Raw genomic sequence first — 18,700 nt, forward strand, 5'->3', positions numbered from 1 at the left:
TGTCTGTGCAAACAAGAAGGCAACACAGATTTAAACAAACGTTTTCAAAATCGCCCCACGAGAATGCAGCAAGACTGGATTGCTTGTTGTGAACTGCAGTCCCACCTCGGCTGTGGGAGAGGGCACCCAAACACCTGGACCTCACCCAGCCCTGCCCCACAGAGGGCACCACTGCAGGAGCTGCCGCCGGCAGCAGGGACAACGCGGCCTCCGGGCTCTGGCTTCGGAGGAGGAGGAGGAGGAGGAGGAGGGGGGATGACCCTCATCACCACTCCCCCAAGGCTGAGCTGAGCAGAGGAGGAGCTTCGAGTTTGAGCCAAGTCCCGCATTCACAGTCCAGCAACTGCAGGGAGACAGAAAGAGAGAGTGCAGGGAAGAGGAGAAAGCAAGGAAAAGAGGGCAGCTGCCTGGGGAAAGGAGTGAGAGAGGAGAGGAGAGCAGAGCAGAGCAGAGCAAAAGGAGGCAGAAAGAGTCTTGGGTCAAAAGAGGAAGACCAAGGAGTAGACAGGCTACGAAATGGCATTGCTCCTGTGGCTGGGGTCCCAGCTGTCATCCTGCTGGAACAACATCTCTGTACTGGGGTTTTTTCTTACAGTCTTTACTTTACTTCTTGACTTCATGAAGCGCAGGAAGAAGTGGAGCCATTACCCGCCGGGCCCAGTGTCGCTGCCGTTCATTGGGACCATGCCGTACATTGACTTCCACAACCCCCACCTCTCCTTCAACCAGGTGAGTGCCGGTCCCTGCGACGAAGCGCTCCTCACACAACCGTGGGCCCAGGAGGGGCGGGGATGCCCTGGCACGATCTGCCCTTGCACAAAGCCGAAGGGCAATGCCCTCTCCAAAGTCCAGGATGAAGCAAGTCACTGCCTAAGAACACTGACCTGGCCGATACAGATAAATAGATAATCACACACTTGCCAGCCTCCATCTCCTGATCTCTGCGTGAGCTCAGTGGGAGATGCTGTTGTGGCCCCAGTGGTGGGTGGTGCTCGCTCTGCTGTAGAGCTGGCCACCAACTTAACACGTGGGCAGGCGTGGGGGCAAGGGAACAGGGAGAGGTACAAACAAGGGAAGACCAGCAAATATCTGTGGGCTGGGGATGTGGCTGCAGGAACGGCAGACTTCCCTGCCAGTTACTTAAGCACGCCTACGGGCATGTGACAGTTTCAGTTAAAGAGATCGGCTTGCGGGATTTGCCCCAGCAGCAATGCCCAAAATCTCAGTAGCGTTCCTATTCAAAGTCAGGGCTTAGCTTTTTTCAAAGGAAAAGCACAGCACAGTTTGCAGCAGATAAACCACAGGGGGTTTGTGCTTCTGTTTGCAGACTCTAAAGGCCTTTCCTCTAGGATGGCACTGTTTAGCTGTCTGTCCAAAATCTGCCAAGTGGAGAAACTAAATATAGCATTTGTATTATTCGCTTGCATATAGTCCAAAAGATTACCCTTTTCAAATCACGTCACGTCAGGGTCATGCTAACCACAATCTTGACCAGTAATCGCTTTTAATGATGTATTTCTAGTGCCAGTAAAGTGCTAATTCCCTTTCCTACCCCACTGCAAATACAGTCTTAAGTACTTCAATTCCTTGCATTGTTACAGTGCAGAAATGAAGAGACTTAGCTTTTTAACAAAAAAGAAAAAAAAAAGAAGACAGAAAAAAAAAGAAAACAGAGCACAGTCTGTGGGGCATTGCCACTATTGCACTATCTTCCAACAACATGCTCCCGAGTGCTTGGCTCACTGTTATTGACTGGCAGGGGAGCTGTGACCTGCCTTCCCAGGAGTCTATGTCCAGTCAAAGGGCTTGTCTGCCTGGAGGAGACTGAGCTCCATGGCAAGCTCCCATGGTGAGTGTACGGCTGACAGGCTTACCTGTGCAGCTATCCTGCTGTCAGCATGATGTCTCTCACAGATCACAGCAGATGTAGGGTGTGTGCCTGTTACCAGTCTTACTAGATGTGTACGCTCCTTTTGGGGAGAAAGTTGAACTGAAACTCCAGTGTGGAACTGCCTCTTCCAACCGTGTCTCTGGGAACCAGGCTCTGGGTAGATCTTTAGGAACAAATGGATTTTAAAAAAGAATTACATATCACCTTATCATCAATATTGCCTTCTAGCAGAAGTAGACTAACTCAAAACTTGCCTAGTCTTTCAAATCAAAATAAATACAAGTATTAGGAAATAATTAGTTGTTGAGCATGCAACCTTTGAAAATCCCCAAAAGCGTCCCTGACTTGTGTTGTCAGACAAAATCCAAAATACTTGCACAACGGTCATGGCAACATTTTGGCCAGGATAGGTGTATTCTAAATCTTTCCACTCACAGAGCATTGATCCCTGCTTCAGCTGCTGTTTCATAGAATCATAGAATCGTTCAGGTTGGAAAAGACCTTTAAGATCACCAAGGCCAACCGCTAACCTAGCACTGCCAAGTCCACCACTAAACCATGTCCCTAAACACCACATCTACACATCTTCTAAATACCTCCAGCAATGGGGACTCAACCACTTCCCCGGGCAGCCTGTTCCAAAGCTTGACAACCCTTTTGATGGGTTTTTTGATCCAATCTAAACCTCCCCTGGCGCAACTTGAGGCCATTTCCTCTCGTCCTATCGCTTGTTACTTGGCAGAAGAGACTGACACCCACCTTGCTATGACCTCCTTGCAGGTAGTTGTAGAGAGCAATAAGGTCTCCCCTCAGCCTCCTTTTCTCCAGGCTAAACAACCCCAGTTCCCTCAGCCGCCCCTCATAAGACTTGTGCTCTAGACCCTTCACAAGCTTTGTTGCTCTGCTTTGGACACGCTCCAGCACCTCGATGTCCTTCTTGTAGTGAGGGGCCCAAAACTGAACACAGTACTCGAGGTGAATTCGCGGTTTGGCACCACTCTGAGCTGTTGCACTGCAAAGACAAAGGTCAAAGATCAGCTGAAGGTCTCCTAATAAAAGCACCTCAAAAATCACACAATATAGTAAAGGCCCGCAGGAAGGATATGGTGATATTTTTGATGTTACATTCAGCTCATTTTCAGGAACCTACCTTCTTATCTTGGCAGCTTCACAAGAAGTTTGGAAATGTCTTCAGTCTCCAGAACTGCTGGACCAACCTGGTAGTACTGAACGGTTATAAAACAGTGAAGGAAGCCCTGATCCACAGATCGGAGGACTTTGCTGACCGGCCATACTTTCCGGTATATGAACATCTGGGCTACGGAAAGAAATCTGAAGGCAAGTTCCTTGGAAATGGACATTCCCCATGGCACTAGCACAAGAAGGACCGGATAGGTGGTGGGTAGATGGAAGATTTTCTCAGTACAGTGCCACCTTCTCATGTCCCTCTGGTCAATCTCCTTGTATGTCTGCCACCGTTTGGTGGTGACAAAATCAGATTTGATGAAAAGGGGGCTCCCCTTAGTGGCTGTAGTACAGCTCCAGGTGCTAGCACACACCTCTTCAGCGGTGTTAGGACACTATCAGTGGTACAACTTTCCTGCCAGCGTTGGAGCTGGTAGCTCCCAACACCCAGTGTTTAGTGCTAATGCTCACACACTATGTGTATGTCATCACAAAAAAAAAAAAAAATGGTGACTTTCTTCCAAGACAGAGTATTGTCCAGCATCCAGCCCACATCTCTCATCCTCAGCTCCTGTGCGGCGGCACAAGCTGCTACCTAGTTCGCACAAGCTACGGGTGCGATGCTGAATGGTTTGGGGGAGTGATTCCTTTATCCTTAGCAGCACTTGTTGCTCTCATTGAATCCCCCCCTCTGCCTTCGCTAGCCACGCACATGCATTAGAAGGTGCAGTCATCTGTCTTCAGAACTGCTGTATGAACAAGCTGTACCAGATCAGACTCTTTCATCTGTCCACACAGACCTGTACCTCCAAACTCGCATTTGCTATTCTCTAGTGAAATTTCCTTGATGTACAGGTCAGAGCTCTGACATTTCTTGCTGCTCCATAATTCCAGGGATTATTATAGCAAGATACGGGCACGTCTGGAAGGAGCTAAGGAAATTCACGCTCTCTACCTTGAGGAACTTTGGGATGGGAAAGAAATCCTTGGAGGAGCGAGTGACGGAGGAAGTGGGATTTCTGTGCTCTGCAATCAGTTCTGAAGAAGGTTTGTCACATCCAGAAGGACAGGGAAATCATAGAAAAAGGCAATACAGTGACGCAGAGAGAGAAGTAATACTACAGCCCCTCTCGTTTGCATTCAGTGCTAAGCAAATGCGGTGTTTCTAGTCCATACGCATTAGTGACCCTGCTCTACCTTGAAGACACTTCTGCTTTACACAGTGGGGCCACTGTAACACTAATCCATTTGAAACTGGAAACAAATAGGAAGTAAATAGAGAGGTAAAATATAATTATTCCCAGAGCTGGGTAATTATTACCTTTATGAAGTTTAGTGGAACATACTGATATTATCACATGCGATAAAAATGCAGCTGAGAGTTTTCGCAGCACATCACCTGTCATCTAGACGCAAAGCAAAGTGTTATCTGTCAAGTCACAGAACAACCCTGCAGCTCAGCTTTTCTTGGGAGTTTTCTCCTTTAAACAAGAATCGACCAAATTCGATCAACCAAATTTGTAGGAGATGAGAAGATCTTCACTTCCTAGTATGACGCATTTGTACTTTGAGTGGTGTTTGGGGGCTTTTTCTCTTGAAGGCACCAAGGATGCATTTGTGTATTCTCATTGCTGACAGCTGAGGTCCAACAGCTTGGTGTTGCTTAGCTTCATTGCTTGGTCTCCATTTCCGTTTTTAGGTCATCCTTTCGATTTACGTGTTCTTGTACATCACGCAGTCTGCAACGTGATCTGCACCACTGTCTATGGACAGCGTTTTGACTATGGTGATGAGACATTCAAGAAGCTGTTCCATTTGTTTGAAAAGTCCCTGAATGAAGAAGCTGGATTCCTGCCTCAGGTAAACCAAGAGCATAATATGTTCTGTAAGAAGCTGCCCTCTGTTGCTTGAGAGCATTGTGGTTCCCTTATTTTTCTTTTTGCATGACATAATATCTTCTCTCTCTTTCTCTCTCTCTCTGGTTCTGACATCTCAGCTTCTTAACATGGTGCCCATTTTGTTGCGCATCCCTGGAGTGCCACAGAAAGTCTTTCGAGGGCAAAAGGCGTTCATGGACTTCGTAGACGTGCTCATAGATAAGCACATGGAGACCTGGAGCCCTGCTTACACCCGAGATTTCACTGATGCGTTTTTAAAGGAAATGGAGAAGGTAGGGTGACACCCGCAGAACCTCAGTGTCCAGGGGCAATTCCTCTGCCTGTTTAAGCTTCTTGATAGAAGCTGACTTTCCTCATAGAGCTGTATAAAACTTCTTACTAATTTCCTACTTTTTCATTCTGTGTTGTATCTTGAGAAGAAAGGTGTTAACTTCTTCATGCTGTAACCTCCTTTATTGTCTTAAGAGATCATATTATCTGCTCGTGTTCTTGTTCCCATTTTCTACCTTCATGTTCCCCTCAGAGTCTAGCAACTCCCTTCTTTCCAGCCTATGCCATTTTGAAGGCATTTAAAAGGCAATAATCAAGAGTTCACTAATATTTCTAAGTTTGCGCCAGGAGACAAGTCAACATGCAAGATTCTGTGTATGTCAGTGCCTTAATGACTGATGTTTCAAAATCAGTTACAAAACTGCAGCAACAGACTGGCTTTTTGGTATCATTGCCCAGTCCGTAGCCTGCCTTTAAACCAAGTTATGACTTGGCAAGACAGCATCTCCTTCAGGACGTGTGTCTTTGAATTGCTTGCTAAGAACTAGTTCCCTACAGATCAGATGAAGGCCTAAATCTGAGCCTCACTGAAATTAAAAGGAGTCTTTCCTTTGATTCAGTCAGGCACGGAGTCAGTATAAAATCAAAGGTACTTGCGTCAGCCCATCCATCCACCATATGTTTCTGCACATGGATTCACTAAATTTCAAGTGCCAGATGAGCAGTAGTAGCAAATTCTGCCTGCAAATTGTTTCTGCCATCCGAGTCCTGAGGCTGGACCGCTGCTCGGCATAATGAACCCTGCCATGGGGGCCGGGCACCTCCAGTCCATGCGTTAGCCTCCCCAGCTCGCACGGGCAGAGCAACATGACCTATATTACTCTGCACTGAGCAGTACTATTTGGGGGTGGATGTGAGCCTGACCATGTTGCCTCTTGTCACAACTCTCTTCTGTTCACTAAGGTCCCCTGAGAAACCAGTCTGATAAATCCCTCTGCTGGGTTAACTTTGGTCAGGTCAGTCCCATAGCTCCCTCGCCTGAGATCTTTTATTGGAATAACAGCTGAGTCTTAAATGCCTTATTAATTGCTATCCATATTACAACAGCATCAAAATATACAGAATAACTTAACAGAAGCTAGTCCCTAGGAAAGGAAAGTATAAAGAGGATTAGAAAAGACAAGCAGATGAACCCATGCAGAGAGCTTGTCATATCTCATATGCTAACAAATTTGAGCTCAATTAGCATTTGGATGAGAGACCAGTTTTGCTGAAATTGGTGTTGCAGACTTAATAGGCAGCAATGACACCCTGATCTTTTTTTTTATTTTCGATTGTAAGAAAATAGCAGGGCAGAAGCAGCAAGAATCTGTAATGCGTAGCTATAGATAACTCCCTCAAAATACTGTTACTTTTGCATTTGCCACATCAATGCAGCCTCCTCTCTACTGCGTGGGTATTATGATCTGATCAAACCTGAATAACTGTGTTCCACCTCCTCTGGGGGAGGATGTTACAGCAAGTGGCTGGGGCCTGCCGTCTGTTTGAGTTGAAGGCACAAGGCGTCCACTTCTGTCCTGAAGGCAGGTGTGGCGTTCATCCCTCAGGATACAGGAGGTGACTGATGACGTTCAAATACAGGCGGTAACGGGGTTCCCGAAGTACATCAGTCATACACAGACCGTTGCCTGTGTTGTGCTCTACTCCCCCAATGAACTTCTTGGTCAGCAAAAACGGATCTAGTGCTTCTCAGTACTTCTTTGGAACAACGGTCTTCTCACCCAGCAAGTACCCCAGCTCCAATCACCCGTTTGTTTCCTCTCCGCAGGGTAAGGTGGCTGAAGAGAATGGTTTCAACTATAACAACCTTCGTCTGGTGACTGCAGACTTGTTTACAGCTGGTTCTGAGACCACCTCCACCACTCTCCGGTGGGCATTTCTGTACATGCTTCTTCACCCAGAAATACAGAGTAAGTGAGAGGACAGGCAGAGGTGTGGCACGTTCCCTTCAACCCTCATTTTTCTGCCAGGAGACTGAACATCTGCTCTCCATGGTTTGGGGATTTTGCAATGAGGAACAGCTTTGGTGACTGTTGGTCTAGCAGAAGCCAGGAGAAACACGTCCCACACATAGCTGTTCTGGCAGGGCCTGGTGTCGGGGCGGGGAAGTACTGATGAAAAGAGTGGAGTTGGAAGGGCAAGTTCGCGCCCTCCTTCATTTTGAAGGCTACTTGAGGACTTCCAGTGGCCAGAGTACCCACCTTCCTATATTTGGGATAGATCCTAATCTGTTTTAATTCTCTAATGCTGCATGCCCAGGTACCCTTTCAGCTGCATAAAGGAGGGGTAAGGTAGCATGTCGCGTGACAAGAACTTTATTAAAGACGCTGTGCACAAAGAATAGTTACACCGATGGCCCTGAGCAACTGAAAACAAACACATTCCCCTCTAGTTTCTGTTCCTTTCTCTAACTGCTTGTCCTGCTCTCACCCAGTGTCTACCGATCTCATGCCACTGGCTTTCCTACAGCTTGTACCAGCCCCTTCTGCCTACCTAAGGGCACTCTAATTCCTTAGCTGTGCTGCTTTCAGGTAAAGTCCAAGCAGAGATTGATAAGGTGATTGGCAGAGAGAGATCACCCACCATGGAGGACCAAGCGAGCATGCCCTACACCAATGCTGTGATCCATGAAGTGCAACGCTACGGGGATGTCACTCCTGTTGGACTACCTCACATGACATACCGGGACACCGAGTTGCAAGGCTTCTTCATTCCCAAGGTGACCATGGCCAGACAGGCAAGGCAGCATCCTCTCCCTGTGCAGACGCCAGGCCCGGGGTGTGAGTGACCCCGCGCAACTCTGCAGCGTTGCGCTTCCAGCCCCGAATCACAGTCACTGGCGAGCGCTGAAGTAGGGCGTTTTGAAATGCTAAGATCAGGCAGACAGTCGTGCTCTAGGTTTGTGCTGGTTATGTGGGAACGCAACGGCAGTGGCGGCTCAGTGCAAAGGTTTGCTCTCCTCTCGATGAGCTGTGACATCTGCTGCCCTGCCTGTGTTGGAAGGAGAAGGTAACGGAGCCTAATGGGCTCTCTGGAGGCACACGACACCAGCTTACTGGCTTTCCTAGGATGGTAGTAATTAAAACTCTAATCTCTGAAGCTATTCAAATGCCAGTGGCGTTCAGTCCACCGCCATTGTGACAGGCAGCTGCCCTGGCAGCACTGGTACCAATGCAAACCTGGGATTTTTTTTTTTTTTAGCCTTGTGATATCTTCTCTAGCTTAGAACATTGACATGTGAAACAGGAAAGCTTTGCAATTTCCCATGGCCCCTGCGAAAGCTGGGCTTTGAAGTCTGTCAGTCAGCTTTTTCTCTCCAGCTATAAAACAAGTCCAGGAGGATCTGAGAAGCAGAGGCTGTTTCCACTGTGTAAGCATGAAATCGGCATTTGCGTGCAATGGCCTTTGTAAGGATACAAATTGCAAAAGTTCAGATGCGTCAGAGCATAGGGCAGGCACCATATGTCATTGGAAAAGTGCCCTGCTTTACCTCTGTTTTAAATAAGATACAGAAGAGATCGGTGCCTTATTCTGAAGCACCGAACAACGGTTGCTGTTAGATGGGAGACACAGAGCGAAGAGGGACAAGCACTGATCCGTTGTGCCAAGATAATGCTGCTGTTCTCACGTAAGTTGTTTCCTCTTGTGGAGGAGCACAGGGGACGACAGTCATCACCAACTTGTCTTCCGTGCTGAAGGATGAGGCAGTCTGGGAGAAGCCAAACGAGTTTTACCCGGAACATTTCCTGGATGCGAATGGGCAGTTTGTGAAACCAGAGGCCTTCCTGCCTTTCTCAGCAGGTAAATCTGAGGGGAGGATCCAGCTGCAAGTCAGAGGCACAGCAGGAGGGGTGATCTGCTCCTCCCGCGGCGATTCCAGCATGGTTTAATGTCCTCTTTCACGGACACTTTCTACTCCTTCTCTTGCAGGTCGCCGTGCCTGCCTGGGGGAACAGCTGGCCAGGATGGAGCTCTTTATTTTCTTTACCACTCTCCTGCAGAAATTCACCTTTGTGCTCCCCGAGGGCCAGCCCAGGCCACGGGAGGATGGTTGCTTTGCCCTCACAAGCTCCCCACACCCGTACCAGATGCGAGCTGTCCCAAGATAAGTGCACACTGCTCTCCTTTCACTCAGAGACCACCACCAAGGCAAACTCTGTCAGAAATGTTGCAGGTCTAGGCAGGATCATGCTGGCTTCCACTCAAGACCTCTCAAGTCTGTGCAGATGTCCCCAGCTGTGTAAAGTAAGGATCTGGCCCAACATATAGTTATATAGCTTAATTCCAGTCCTGGATCTTGAATCAGACAGCCATAGCAAGTTATGAATGATGATCAGGTTTGCAAGTAGATATATGCTTCATCAGCCAGCTCTGCTGTACTTTGGGTTCTCATCGGTTGCAGGAGCAGTTCACTGAGCACACAGCTACTGAAAGGATTAGTAGTCCTGAATTAGTTTACTGAAATACAAGGGTATCCCGGGTAAAAGACAACCCTGGGGTCTTGCCAATTCTAGGAGCAAAAAAACTTGGAGAAATCTGTAAGGTACTCCTGGCCCACCCCCTTCCTTGTTAGCCCCGCTGCATGCCCAGCCACGCTCTGCCTCCCATGCGGTGCTGTCCCGCAGCAGCGCGTGCCTCTGCCGGGTGCTCAGGCGAGTCCAGCTCTGGCTGTTCCTGCAAAAACCGTACACGGCCCGTCAGCTGGTTTGGCACGTGCTGCTGGTGGGCAGGGAGAGAGCTTCAGCTCTGACGACAAGGTGACGTTTAAATGCCACTTCAGAGCAGTGCTCCTGAAAAATCTTACCATCCAATAAATACATATCCCCTTCATTCCTTCCTGTTTATTGCATGCTCCTGTCTACAGCACACATATTGCATCGCCTTCATTTATAGCCCCAAAGAAAGTAAGTTTTAATCCAGAGAAATGCCTGACACCCCTTATGTCACACTATGCCTCCAACAGGAGTAAATACCAAGAAGGAGTACACAAATAGTCCGTATGGTGTTTCAGTCACAGAAGCAGGTCATTTGTGAAATACCGAAATTCCTATAAATATATTTTAAGAGGAAACCTGGTGTCTAGGTTTACCCTCTCCTATCTAAATAGTTCCTGAAAACTGCTTTTTTACAGCATTACATAAAGTCACCTCTTGGGCAGGTTTGGAACTCACAAAGTTGGATGGAGTTACGCTGTTTGAAACAGTACAGCTGTAGATTTCAGAGCTACCTTTCTCTGTCTTCCTGCAATATTCCTGACAAATTGTTTTGCAAGGTGTTAAGAGACGTTGATGTTTAGATTAGTAGTAACTACATTTAACCACACGGCTGAAAAGATCATAGCATAAAGGAGCTTCTATGCATAACCACAACTAAAGAAATCCACATTCACATCTATCTTTCTAATACTAATTTTGGAAGCTATGAAAGCTATACTATATGCAAATACTTAACACCGTTGTTAAGATTTTTACTTCATCAGGAGCTGCACATTTATGCTTTTCATCTACAAAATAATCCAGAAGAATAAAAGTGGTGTGAAAAGTCTTCTTTCCCCCCTCTCTTCTTTGTGGTTGTCTCTCCGACCTGCCTCAGATACTCACGTGGCAATTCGCTCCTTACAGCCAGCACCCCACCTCTTTCTTTCAAGATCTTTTCAGTGTTACTTTTCTGGTTGGTTCAGTGACGCTGAACTGAACGTGCTTGGATTTATAGTTACCAGCACACGGAAGTGTTTTTAAAAAGAAGCTGTCGGTGAACTAAACTTTAAACAGAAATGATCCCTGCAATCATGTATTTGGATGAAAAGCGTGGGTATACCTAGAATAGGTAATGCAAGAATGCATTGAAAGAAAGTCAATCTGCATGGGCAAACATCGGTTGTTTTGGTGCTTTGGAGGCAAAAGGGAACAAATAGATCATTGCAAAATACCGATCTAGCACTGATCGGATAATCGGGATAACAGATAGATAATCCGGAAGGGGAAAGCACCTCCAAGCCAAGGCTGTGAAGGGCAGCCAGCTGGCGCTGGGAGCTGGCGGCAGGCGCTGCCACAGCACGAGTAGGAAGGGGGGCTACTGCGAGAAGGGGGGCTACTGCGAGAATGGGGCACTGCCGAGAAGCGCCCTGCCGCCTCCTGTCACCCATCGACTCGCGGCCTGCACCTGTAGGTGACTCCGCGGCGACAGGGGCCGGGGGCCTCACCAGGGCCCTGCGGCAGCTGCTGCCCCCTCCCGGCCGCAGTCCCCTCCTCCAGGGCGGCTGTCCTGAGGCGCCTTGAAAGCCTCGGTGAGCCTTGCGAGACTAAACCCGCCCCTCCGCGTACCGACCCTGCCCGCTTGCTCGGCTTTCCCTTCGCCTCTCGCCCTTCTCCGGGCCCCCGGGCTCCCCCCCGGCCCCAGCCCGGCCCCCGCGGGCGGTGCAGGCCCTGAGGGGCGGTGCAGGCCCCAGGAGGCGGGCCACATCACGGCCCCGCCCACCCGGTCTGTTCCTCCCCTGGCAGCCAGCGGTGATTGGCGTTTCTCCCGACCAATCTGATGGGAGGCCGCCGGCCGCCGCTATTTGCTTGGCCCAAAAGGTTAGAGTGGCAGCGCAGCCGACCAATAGAGAGTCGCCGTGCCCGTGCGCCTTCCCACCGGCGACGGAGAAGGGGCGGGACGCTCCGCGCGGAGGGGTGGCCGCGGGGGCGGTGGCTGCAACAAGATGGCGGTGGCAGGGAAAGGAGCGGTGTCTGCCGCGGTGAAGCCGATCTTCAGCCGGGACCTGGGCGAGGCGAAGCGGCGCGTGAGGGAGCTGTACCGGGCCTGGTACCGCGAGGTGCCCAACGCGGGTGAGGGGCGCGGAGCCGGCCACGCATGCGCGGGCGGGAGCGCGAGCTCAAGGTCGTAACGGCCAGCCCGCAGCCGTTGGGCTCTTAAAGGGCCCGGCGGGGGGTGCCGGTTACCGCCGGGTGTGCGGGGTCCTGCCCCGCCCCGTCGCTGCCCTTTCCGCGCCCTGGCCCGCTGCCTGTGGGGCAGGTGAAGACGGTTGTTCGCGGCCTGGCGGCGGCTGCCGGGGCTGTGGGCTCTCGGCCGCTCCCCGGTGCAGCACAGGCCCGCCGGCCGGCCGCAGCCCGGTTTGCCTTGCCCTCCCCGGCCCGGCTGCCTCCCCTGACGGAGGAAACCCCGGTCTCTTCATGCCTTACTTGCCACTTGGTTTTCCTAGCTAAGCAAAAGAGAAATTTAGCTTTAATTTTCCAGAACGGGGGTGTGTGGCATGATTGCCTGCCTCCTTAAAACTGCACTGGGACTCCTACCGTGGCTGTGTTGTTTATTCACTTTAAATTAATCAAATTAGCGAAGCTGGCAGATGTTGCAAGAACAAATGACTGTGTAGTGTTCTGTAGGGTTGAGTTGCATTGTCAGTGGAAAAAATGAAAAGCAATACAGATGACCTCTGTGGGTGTTCTGTTTTTCGTAGTACACCTGTACCAGCTGGACATCACGGTGAAACAGGGGCGTAACAAGGTGCGGGAGATGTTCATGAAGAATGCCCACGTTACAGATCCACGGGTGATAGACTTGCTGGTTATTAAGGTACAGACAAGTTATTCCCATTTTGTTGAAGCTGCAGAGTAGGTGAGAGTGGATAATTGGTGGTGAGCGTGATGGAGGAGAGGGACAGTTTTATTTCAGCTTGCGCTATGAAGGAGTTGTCTCTTGCAATCCAGATTGGTTTATCTCTGTCAACAAACCTGCTGATAGTTGCTAGAATACGGATTTCTGTCACTCAGTGTACTGGCTCTTCCAGTTGGCAGTTGTTTAAAAGAGGAAGTGTATGGCAAGCAAAACAGTAGTTTAAATACCAAGTTTGTTGTTTGGGTTTGGTTTTGGTTTTTGTTTGTTTTTTTTTTTTTTTAAGAGAACAATGGCAATCAAAGAAAGGGGAAAAAGATGCTGCTAGCTAGTTTGCCATTAAAAATGACCTTTCTGCTGCCCACAGTACTCCCTTAGTGGTTTTCTTCACTGATTCTGAAACATACATAGAGTGGCAGTACTTGGTGGGAGGCTGGCTTTGGGTGGTGAAACGCCCCAGCACTGTAACGCATCTGGTTATGTCTCAGGCCTGAGAGACCTGTCTGGTTTAAACCAATACCAAGCGTAGGGCAAGGCTTCAAAACGGGTCTGAGCAACAATGACTGACCTCTGCAGCTCTAATGCCAACCAAGGACTGCCGTGCTCACCGGTTGTATTTCTTGCATTTCAAGACAGTTAGTCTGTCTTTACGTGATGAAAAAAATCTGGCAACAGAATCCTAGATAATACAGTAGGTGACAATTCCAGGCAGTCTCATTTTGCTCCGTGCTGCCATCCTCCAAAACCAGGACAATAATTCATACACTGGAGTCATGAAGAAGTCATGTTTAGTATTTCTGTGGCAGTGATACTGGTGCAAAGCACTTAGCAGCGATTTTACTGAGTTTTACAGCTAACTTGCTGCTATTCAAAAAAATTAAATAGAGGTGCATGAAAGTTACGAATGTTATGCAGAATTTTATGGGGGTGCCGGTCATGAGAGAAACAGGGCAGGTTCTAAGAAGAGGGCAGAAATGTGCCTGTTCCACAGGGCTGGACAGCTGAACTGTAGAGACAAGCGACTTGTTAATATAGGGCATGAAGCAATAAAGTCACAAGGCAGGAGCAGTATATATATTTGTGTCACAGTATAGGTGATGCAAGCAGTCTTCAGGAGTACAGAATTGTTGATGCAGCTACCTGAAGGGTGTTCCTAAGTGCATTCAAATAACTTTCATAGCGCTCTATAGTTAGCCTCGGGCTCTAACTGAGAACTAGTCTAAAATTCTTTTGTCTGTGCGCAGGGAAAAATGGATCTTCAAGAAACCATTCAGGTATGGAAGCAGAGGACTCACATCATGAGGTATTTCCACGAGACGGAAACACCACGACCTAAAGACTTTCTGTCCAAATTCTATGCGGGCCACGATCCCTGAGAGATTGACTCTGTGTCTTCCTGCCTTGTATTACAAATAAAGTTCTAACAGTAGAAAAAAAATCCGCACAGAAAGATTGTATGGCATACTAGGAGCCTAATGATTAACTCTGAATCCAGAGTGCGTGCAAGTCGTTACGATCTGTATGAAGAGCTGTGATTTCCTCGCTCTTGCCAGCGTGTATTTTCAGTGGCTGGAGTTTGTCTCATCACTTGCCCTGGAGCGTCTGCTGAGTAACCACAACACAGCCCGGCTGCGGGGCTTTCTGCCCAGCCTGCAGCCCTGTGCGTAGGTGTTAGCTCTGTGGAAGAAAGAGCAGAAAAGCCACTGTAGTCACGGAAATATTTTTGTGCTTGAGGCCCATCTGTATTCACGCAGTGCTTTGCAATTTCATGCTGTGACTTTGTTGACCTCGTGTTTTTTACTTGGACGCTATTCTCTGTTTACTTCCTCGCAGAGAACGGCGTAAAATCCAATAGGCCAATAAAACCCTTTGTGCAATAAAAAGATCAGCAGAGTCCCATTTCCCTGCTGCAAAATGAAATCATGTGGAAAAACGGGGTTTTGTGCTGTTGCCTAGAATAGGGAGGCTGTGTAAGAGCTGCTGATGCCTGGCAGAAGATGGTGTCCTACCATCACCTCCCGAATTGAATCGGGAATTACTAGCTCCCTTTTGAGAAGGGTAAGGAGAACGTGTTCTGCCACCAGTCAGAACGCGTTTTCAGCTGGTAGCTGGGTGCTGGAGCTCCCCCGTGTGCGATCAGCATTGAATCCTTGTAGCACGCTCAAACTTCTTTTTATCCTTGGCTGAGCGACGGGGCCGCCGTCCCCACGCGAGGACTGTAACGCAGCGCTCCGCGGGGCCGTGTGCGTACGCGTACCTGGGAGCTTCGGGGTGGGGTGTTTTCAAGGACAGAGCTGAAGAAGGAAGACGGCAGCGTTACGGAGCGTGCCGGTGTAGGAAGCGGGAGAAAGGGCACGTCCGGCTCCCAGGAACAGAGGAACTGAGCAACCACTTCTCAGGCGGCCTCGGGGAAGGAGGGGCAACTCGGATACCCAGCAACTCAAGAACCTGCCAGCTGCCTTCAGCAACAGCTGCTGGCGTTACTCAGATTGCAGGCGCCCGTTTCTCCCGGCAGCTACGCTGGAGAGCGAGAGCAAATATCAAAAGCAGTGCCAAATAATAAGGGAGCAAATGTGGCTGTTTGAACTACGCGCTGTGCTAATGTATGTGACATTAAAAGAAACTTTTTAACCACTACACGAATACTGAAGGGAAAAGCAGGCAGTCAAGAGAAGAGGCCAGATCTAATGACCAGAAACCTTGAGAGAGACACTGGGGCGATGCTGGCTTCAAAAAAAAATAAATTATTACTTTAACCTTTCAAGGTATTTGAGAAAACAGCTGGTCTCTCGTGACTGAAGATACTCTACGCGTGCCCTAGCAGTAGAGAAGACCTTCTAAGTCTATTACGGAAGGATTTAATTGCAATAGTAAACACTTCTTTTTATAGAAGAGTTGACGTATATACACAGTTAAGAAAATACATATATTAGGGCTCATACAGAAGGAAGTACTGAACTACCTAGGAAATACGAGCTATGTGGAGCCAGACCGTTCGGAGATTTTCACTGTTCATAGATTAAATGCTGTAACACGCATCGACAAGTTAGTTTGCCGCTTGTGATCTTAACTTTTTACCTAACCTACTCAAAACTTTTAGCTCTGCAACGATAACACTATATTTAATCCTCAGTGAGGTGAAATTAATGATACAGTCTCTATCAGACACACCTGCATAGTGCTAGGTTGTAAATCAACATCATTTGAAGTGCAGTGCCAGTGTCAGTGTGAACTCCATTCTTTTAACGGGGCTGTGCTGAGAGGCTGCTGCTTCCTCCGTGATTCCTGTCATGTGCTGTAGAGGAGTACTGAATTACAGAAAGGACTTGTAAGAGGAAATAAATACGAAGAAAACCTCCTTACTGGAACAGACATACGGAGGTAGAAAGGTTAATACAGAAATGCTAGGTCATAGGCACATAATCTATAAAAACACAAGACCAGAGTCACGTATCTCGATCTCTTGATCTTTAATTAAGTGTTTCCCGTAGTGCTAATAAAAGGAATCCCAAGCAGTCTTTGATGAGGTGAGCATGTATGTGCAAGGATGCAGGGCTTATCAAGCACTTCCTTCAACCCTGATCTACAGATTCCCGTCCTACGGACACGTGCAGGACACTCACTGGCAAAGGGGATGCAGAGCCCCCCGTCCCCTTTAGGAAGGGCAAAACGCAGGTGACAGATGTTGGAACCATTGCTTTGTCAATGGTTTTCTCCCTTCTGTTCTTCCATTATGGTTCTGCAAATAGAATAATAAGCTGTTACTCTTCAGATATACTGTACCCGAGCTCCAGCCTGTACCCTCTGCCCAAGCCACACAAGGTGGGGGTTTACATCAAAGGAGTTTCTAACAGGCCATCGCAGTCTTTACAGTCTTTTAATTCTCTGGTTTTAGCTACGCTGTGCATGCTGGAGAATCCCTTTATCAAATGCAGTACATCCACCAAACTGATTACAAAACAACACTATTTACAACAATGTCTTTAAAGCAACTTCTTTGTTCTATAAAGAAATACAGCCAAACTCAAGCCTTTACACAAGGGCATAAATACATAATAATAACATAAACCAGACAAAAATGTAGTGTCGTGTCCTGTAGATAAAGGTGAATTATTTCTGCTCTTCCTTTATCCAAGGAGTCTCAATGGTCCAGCGACTCCGGAGATGAGTGCTGTAACACTGTCAGCTGTAACCTGACAGTTTGATCTGTCCGTAATTCTCTCAAATCGTTCACTGTATATCAGAATTTCATACAGTGAGTGATTCTTTTTAAGAACAGTCACTCTGAGTTAGCAGAAGACTTTTCAACAGGTAAACATGTAATAACACCAAAGTCCCTCTTTTTGTCTGCAGTGCAGACCCTCACTGACTACAGTTTATTTCTGATTCAAAGATCTAAAATACCATCAGTTTATTACGATCGCTAGCGAATGTACGTTGTGGAGATTTCACGTTCGGGTACCAGTCTGGCCTTCTCCGGCATAAGGGAACCAAAAAGTTGGTAGCCAGAGGCAATACAGCTGCACGCACCCGCGTCTTGAACTGCAAATGCATCTTTCAAGCAGCTGCTGTCCGTGTTTCCTAGTCCGGGATTCTCCCCCCTGTCCCAAACAGGAAGCACAAATAATTAGATTGCAGGCGATGTTAATGACATACCCTTTAATCGTCGTCGTCGTCATCCTCTGGGACAAAGATATCGTGTTCTTCAAGCAGGGCTGCGAAGTTCTTACTGATCTGAGTCCCGACGTACAGGAACGGGATGACAACGCTGAACACCCTGAGGAGGCCGAAGGGCGTCTGCGAGGCGTCGATGGGAAAAGACCGGCCTTTACCAGCAAGCTGCGCTTTGGCTGAGCCTACGCGCCGCCGGCTCCACAGGCGCGCAGAGGACCCGGGGAGCGGCGGGAAGAACGGTTCGCCGCCGAGCCCCCGCTCACCGCATCGCGCTTTGTCCCATCAACCCCGGCACCGGGAGAGCGGGAACCCGCGGGGGGCTCGGGGCAGGGGACAGCGGTGGCTTAGAAAGGGAGAGCGGCTGCCGGTGAGAAACGGCCGTGTGCAGGCGGGTGCTTACGGGCTCCCCATCGCGCAGGGGCCGCCGCCGGGCAGCGCCGCCCGGCTCGGGGGGGGGGAACGGGCCGCCCGGGCCCGCCCCGACCCCTCAGGGCCGCTCCCGTCACCCGCCCCGCCCGCAGCCGCTCCGCTCATTAGCCTAGGCGCCTGTCACTCACGCCCACCGCAGCAGCTGCGCCCGCACCGATTGGCCACCGCTGCTATCCGTTACGCCGCGATTGGCTGTCGCTCCCACCCGCTCGCCCCTCACTCACCTTAACCGGCTTGGGCAAAATGGCGCCGCTGCGGGTGACGGTGGCGCTCCGGGAGGGCACGAGCGGCACGGCCGGGCTGCGGCGCGGCCCGCCCCAGCCCGCCCGCCCCGAGTAAGCCGCGGCCGCCGCCAGGAGCCTCCCGCCTGCCGCTGCCATCCTCCCTCCTGCCCCTCGCCGGGCTCCTGTAACGGCCGAGCCGAGGCGTCACCCGGGGCGGCGGGGCCTCCCGCTCTCGCGAGGCTGCAGGGGGGCGAGACCGCCAGTGCGCGTGCGGGGGGCGGGGCCGGCCCCGCCCTGCGGCCGCGCGCGCTGCAACCGGGGCGGGGGGAGGGGAAGCGGGCGGGCTGTTGTCGCCTCCCGCCGAAGGGCGGGGGGAAACCGGTCCCGGTGACCCTAAGAAGGGGCCGGGCGGGAATCGCCAGGCCCTGCGGCCACCTCCCGCGGGTGTCGGGGGCTCG

At 49.8% G+C, this 18,700-nt stretch overlaps 3 protein-coding genes across 3 annotated transcripts; 2 read left to right on the forward strand and 1 right to left on the reverse strand.

Annotated features, from left to right (window-relative positions):
• The first annotated feature begins 345 nt into the window (after positions 1 to 345).
• On the forward strand, positions 346 to 10,848 carry CYP2D6 (cytochrome P450 family 2 subfamily D member 6). Its single transcript, XM_009475251.2, has 9 exons — positions 346 to 729; positions 3,058 to 3,229; positions 3,971 to 4,123; positions 4,776 to 4,936; positions 5,073 to 5,246; positions 7,073 to 7,214; positions 7,836 to 8,023; positions 8,964 to 9,105; positions 9,235 to 10,848. Exons 1-9 carry the CDS (start codon positions 517 to 519, stop codon positions 9,411 to 9,413), a joined length of 1,524 nt encoding a protein of 507 aa, XP_009473526.1. The 5' UTR covers positions 346 to 516; the 3' UTR covers positions 9,414 to 10,848.
• A 1,112-nt stretch (positions 10,849 to 11,960) lies between these two features.
• Positions 11,961 to 15,627, forward strand: NDUFA6 (NADH:ubiquinone oxidoreductase subunit A6). Its single transcript, XM_087767310.1, has 3 exons — positions 11,961 to 12,131; positions 12,761 to 12,876; positions 14,160 to 15,627. Exons 1-3 carry the CDS (start codon positions 12,005 to 12,007, stop codon positions 14,289 to 14,291), a joined length of 375 nt encoding a protein of 124 aa, XP_087623436.1. The 5' UTR covers positions 11,961 to 12,004; the 3' UTR covers positions 14,292 to 15,627.
• Positions 15,628 to 16,361: 734 nt separating this feature from the next.
• SMDT1 (single-pass membrane protein with aspartate rich tail 1) lies at positions 16,362 to 18,505 on the reverse strand. Its single transcript, XM_087767311.1, has 3 exons — positions 18,243 to 18,505; positions 17,572 to 17,712; positions 16,362 to 16,654 (listed from the first exon to the last, which is right to left on the reverse strand). The coding sequence occupies exons 1-2, from the start codon at positions 18,396 to 18,398 to the stop codon at positions 17,575 to 17,577; spliced, it is 294 nt and encodes a 97-aa protein (XP_087623437.1). The 5' UTR covers positions 18,399 to 18,505; the 3' UTR covers positions 16,362 to 16,654; positions 17,572 to 17,574.
• Positions 18,506 to 18,700: the final 195 nt, after the last annotated feature.

Source organism: Nipponia nippon, unplaced genomic scaffold, assembly GCF_047370975.1.
Source record: "Nipponia nippon isolate SJK-2023a ecotype South Korea unplaced genomic scaffold, ASM4737097v1 scaffold_3, whole genome shotgun sequence".
In the NCBI taxonomy this organism is placed as follows: domain Eukaryota; kingdom Metazoa; phylum Chordata; class Aves; order Pelecaniformes; family Threskiornithidae; genus Nipponia; species Nipponia nippon.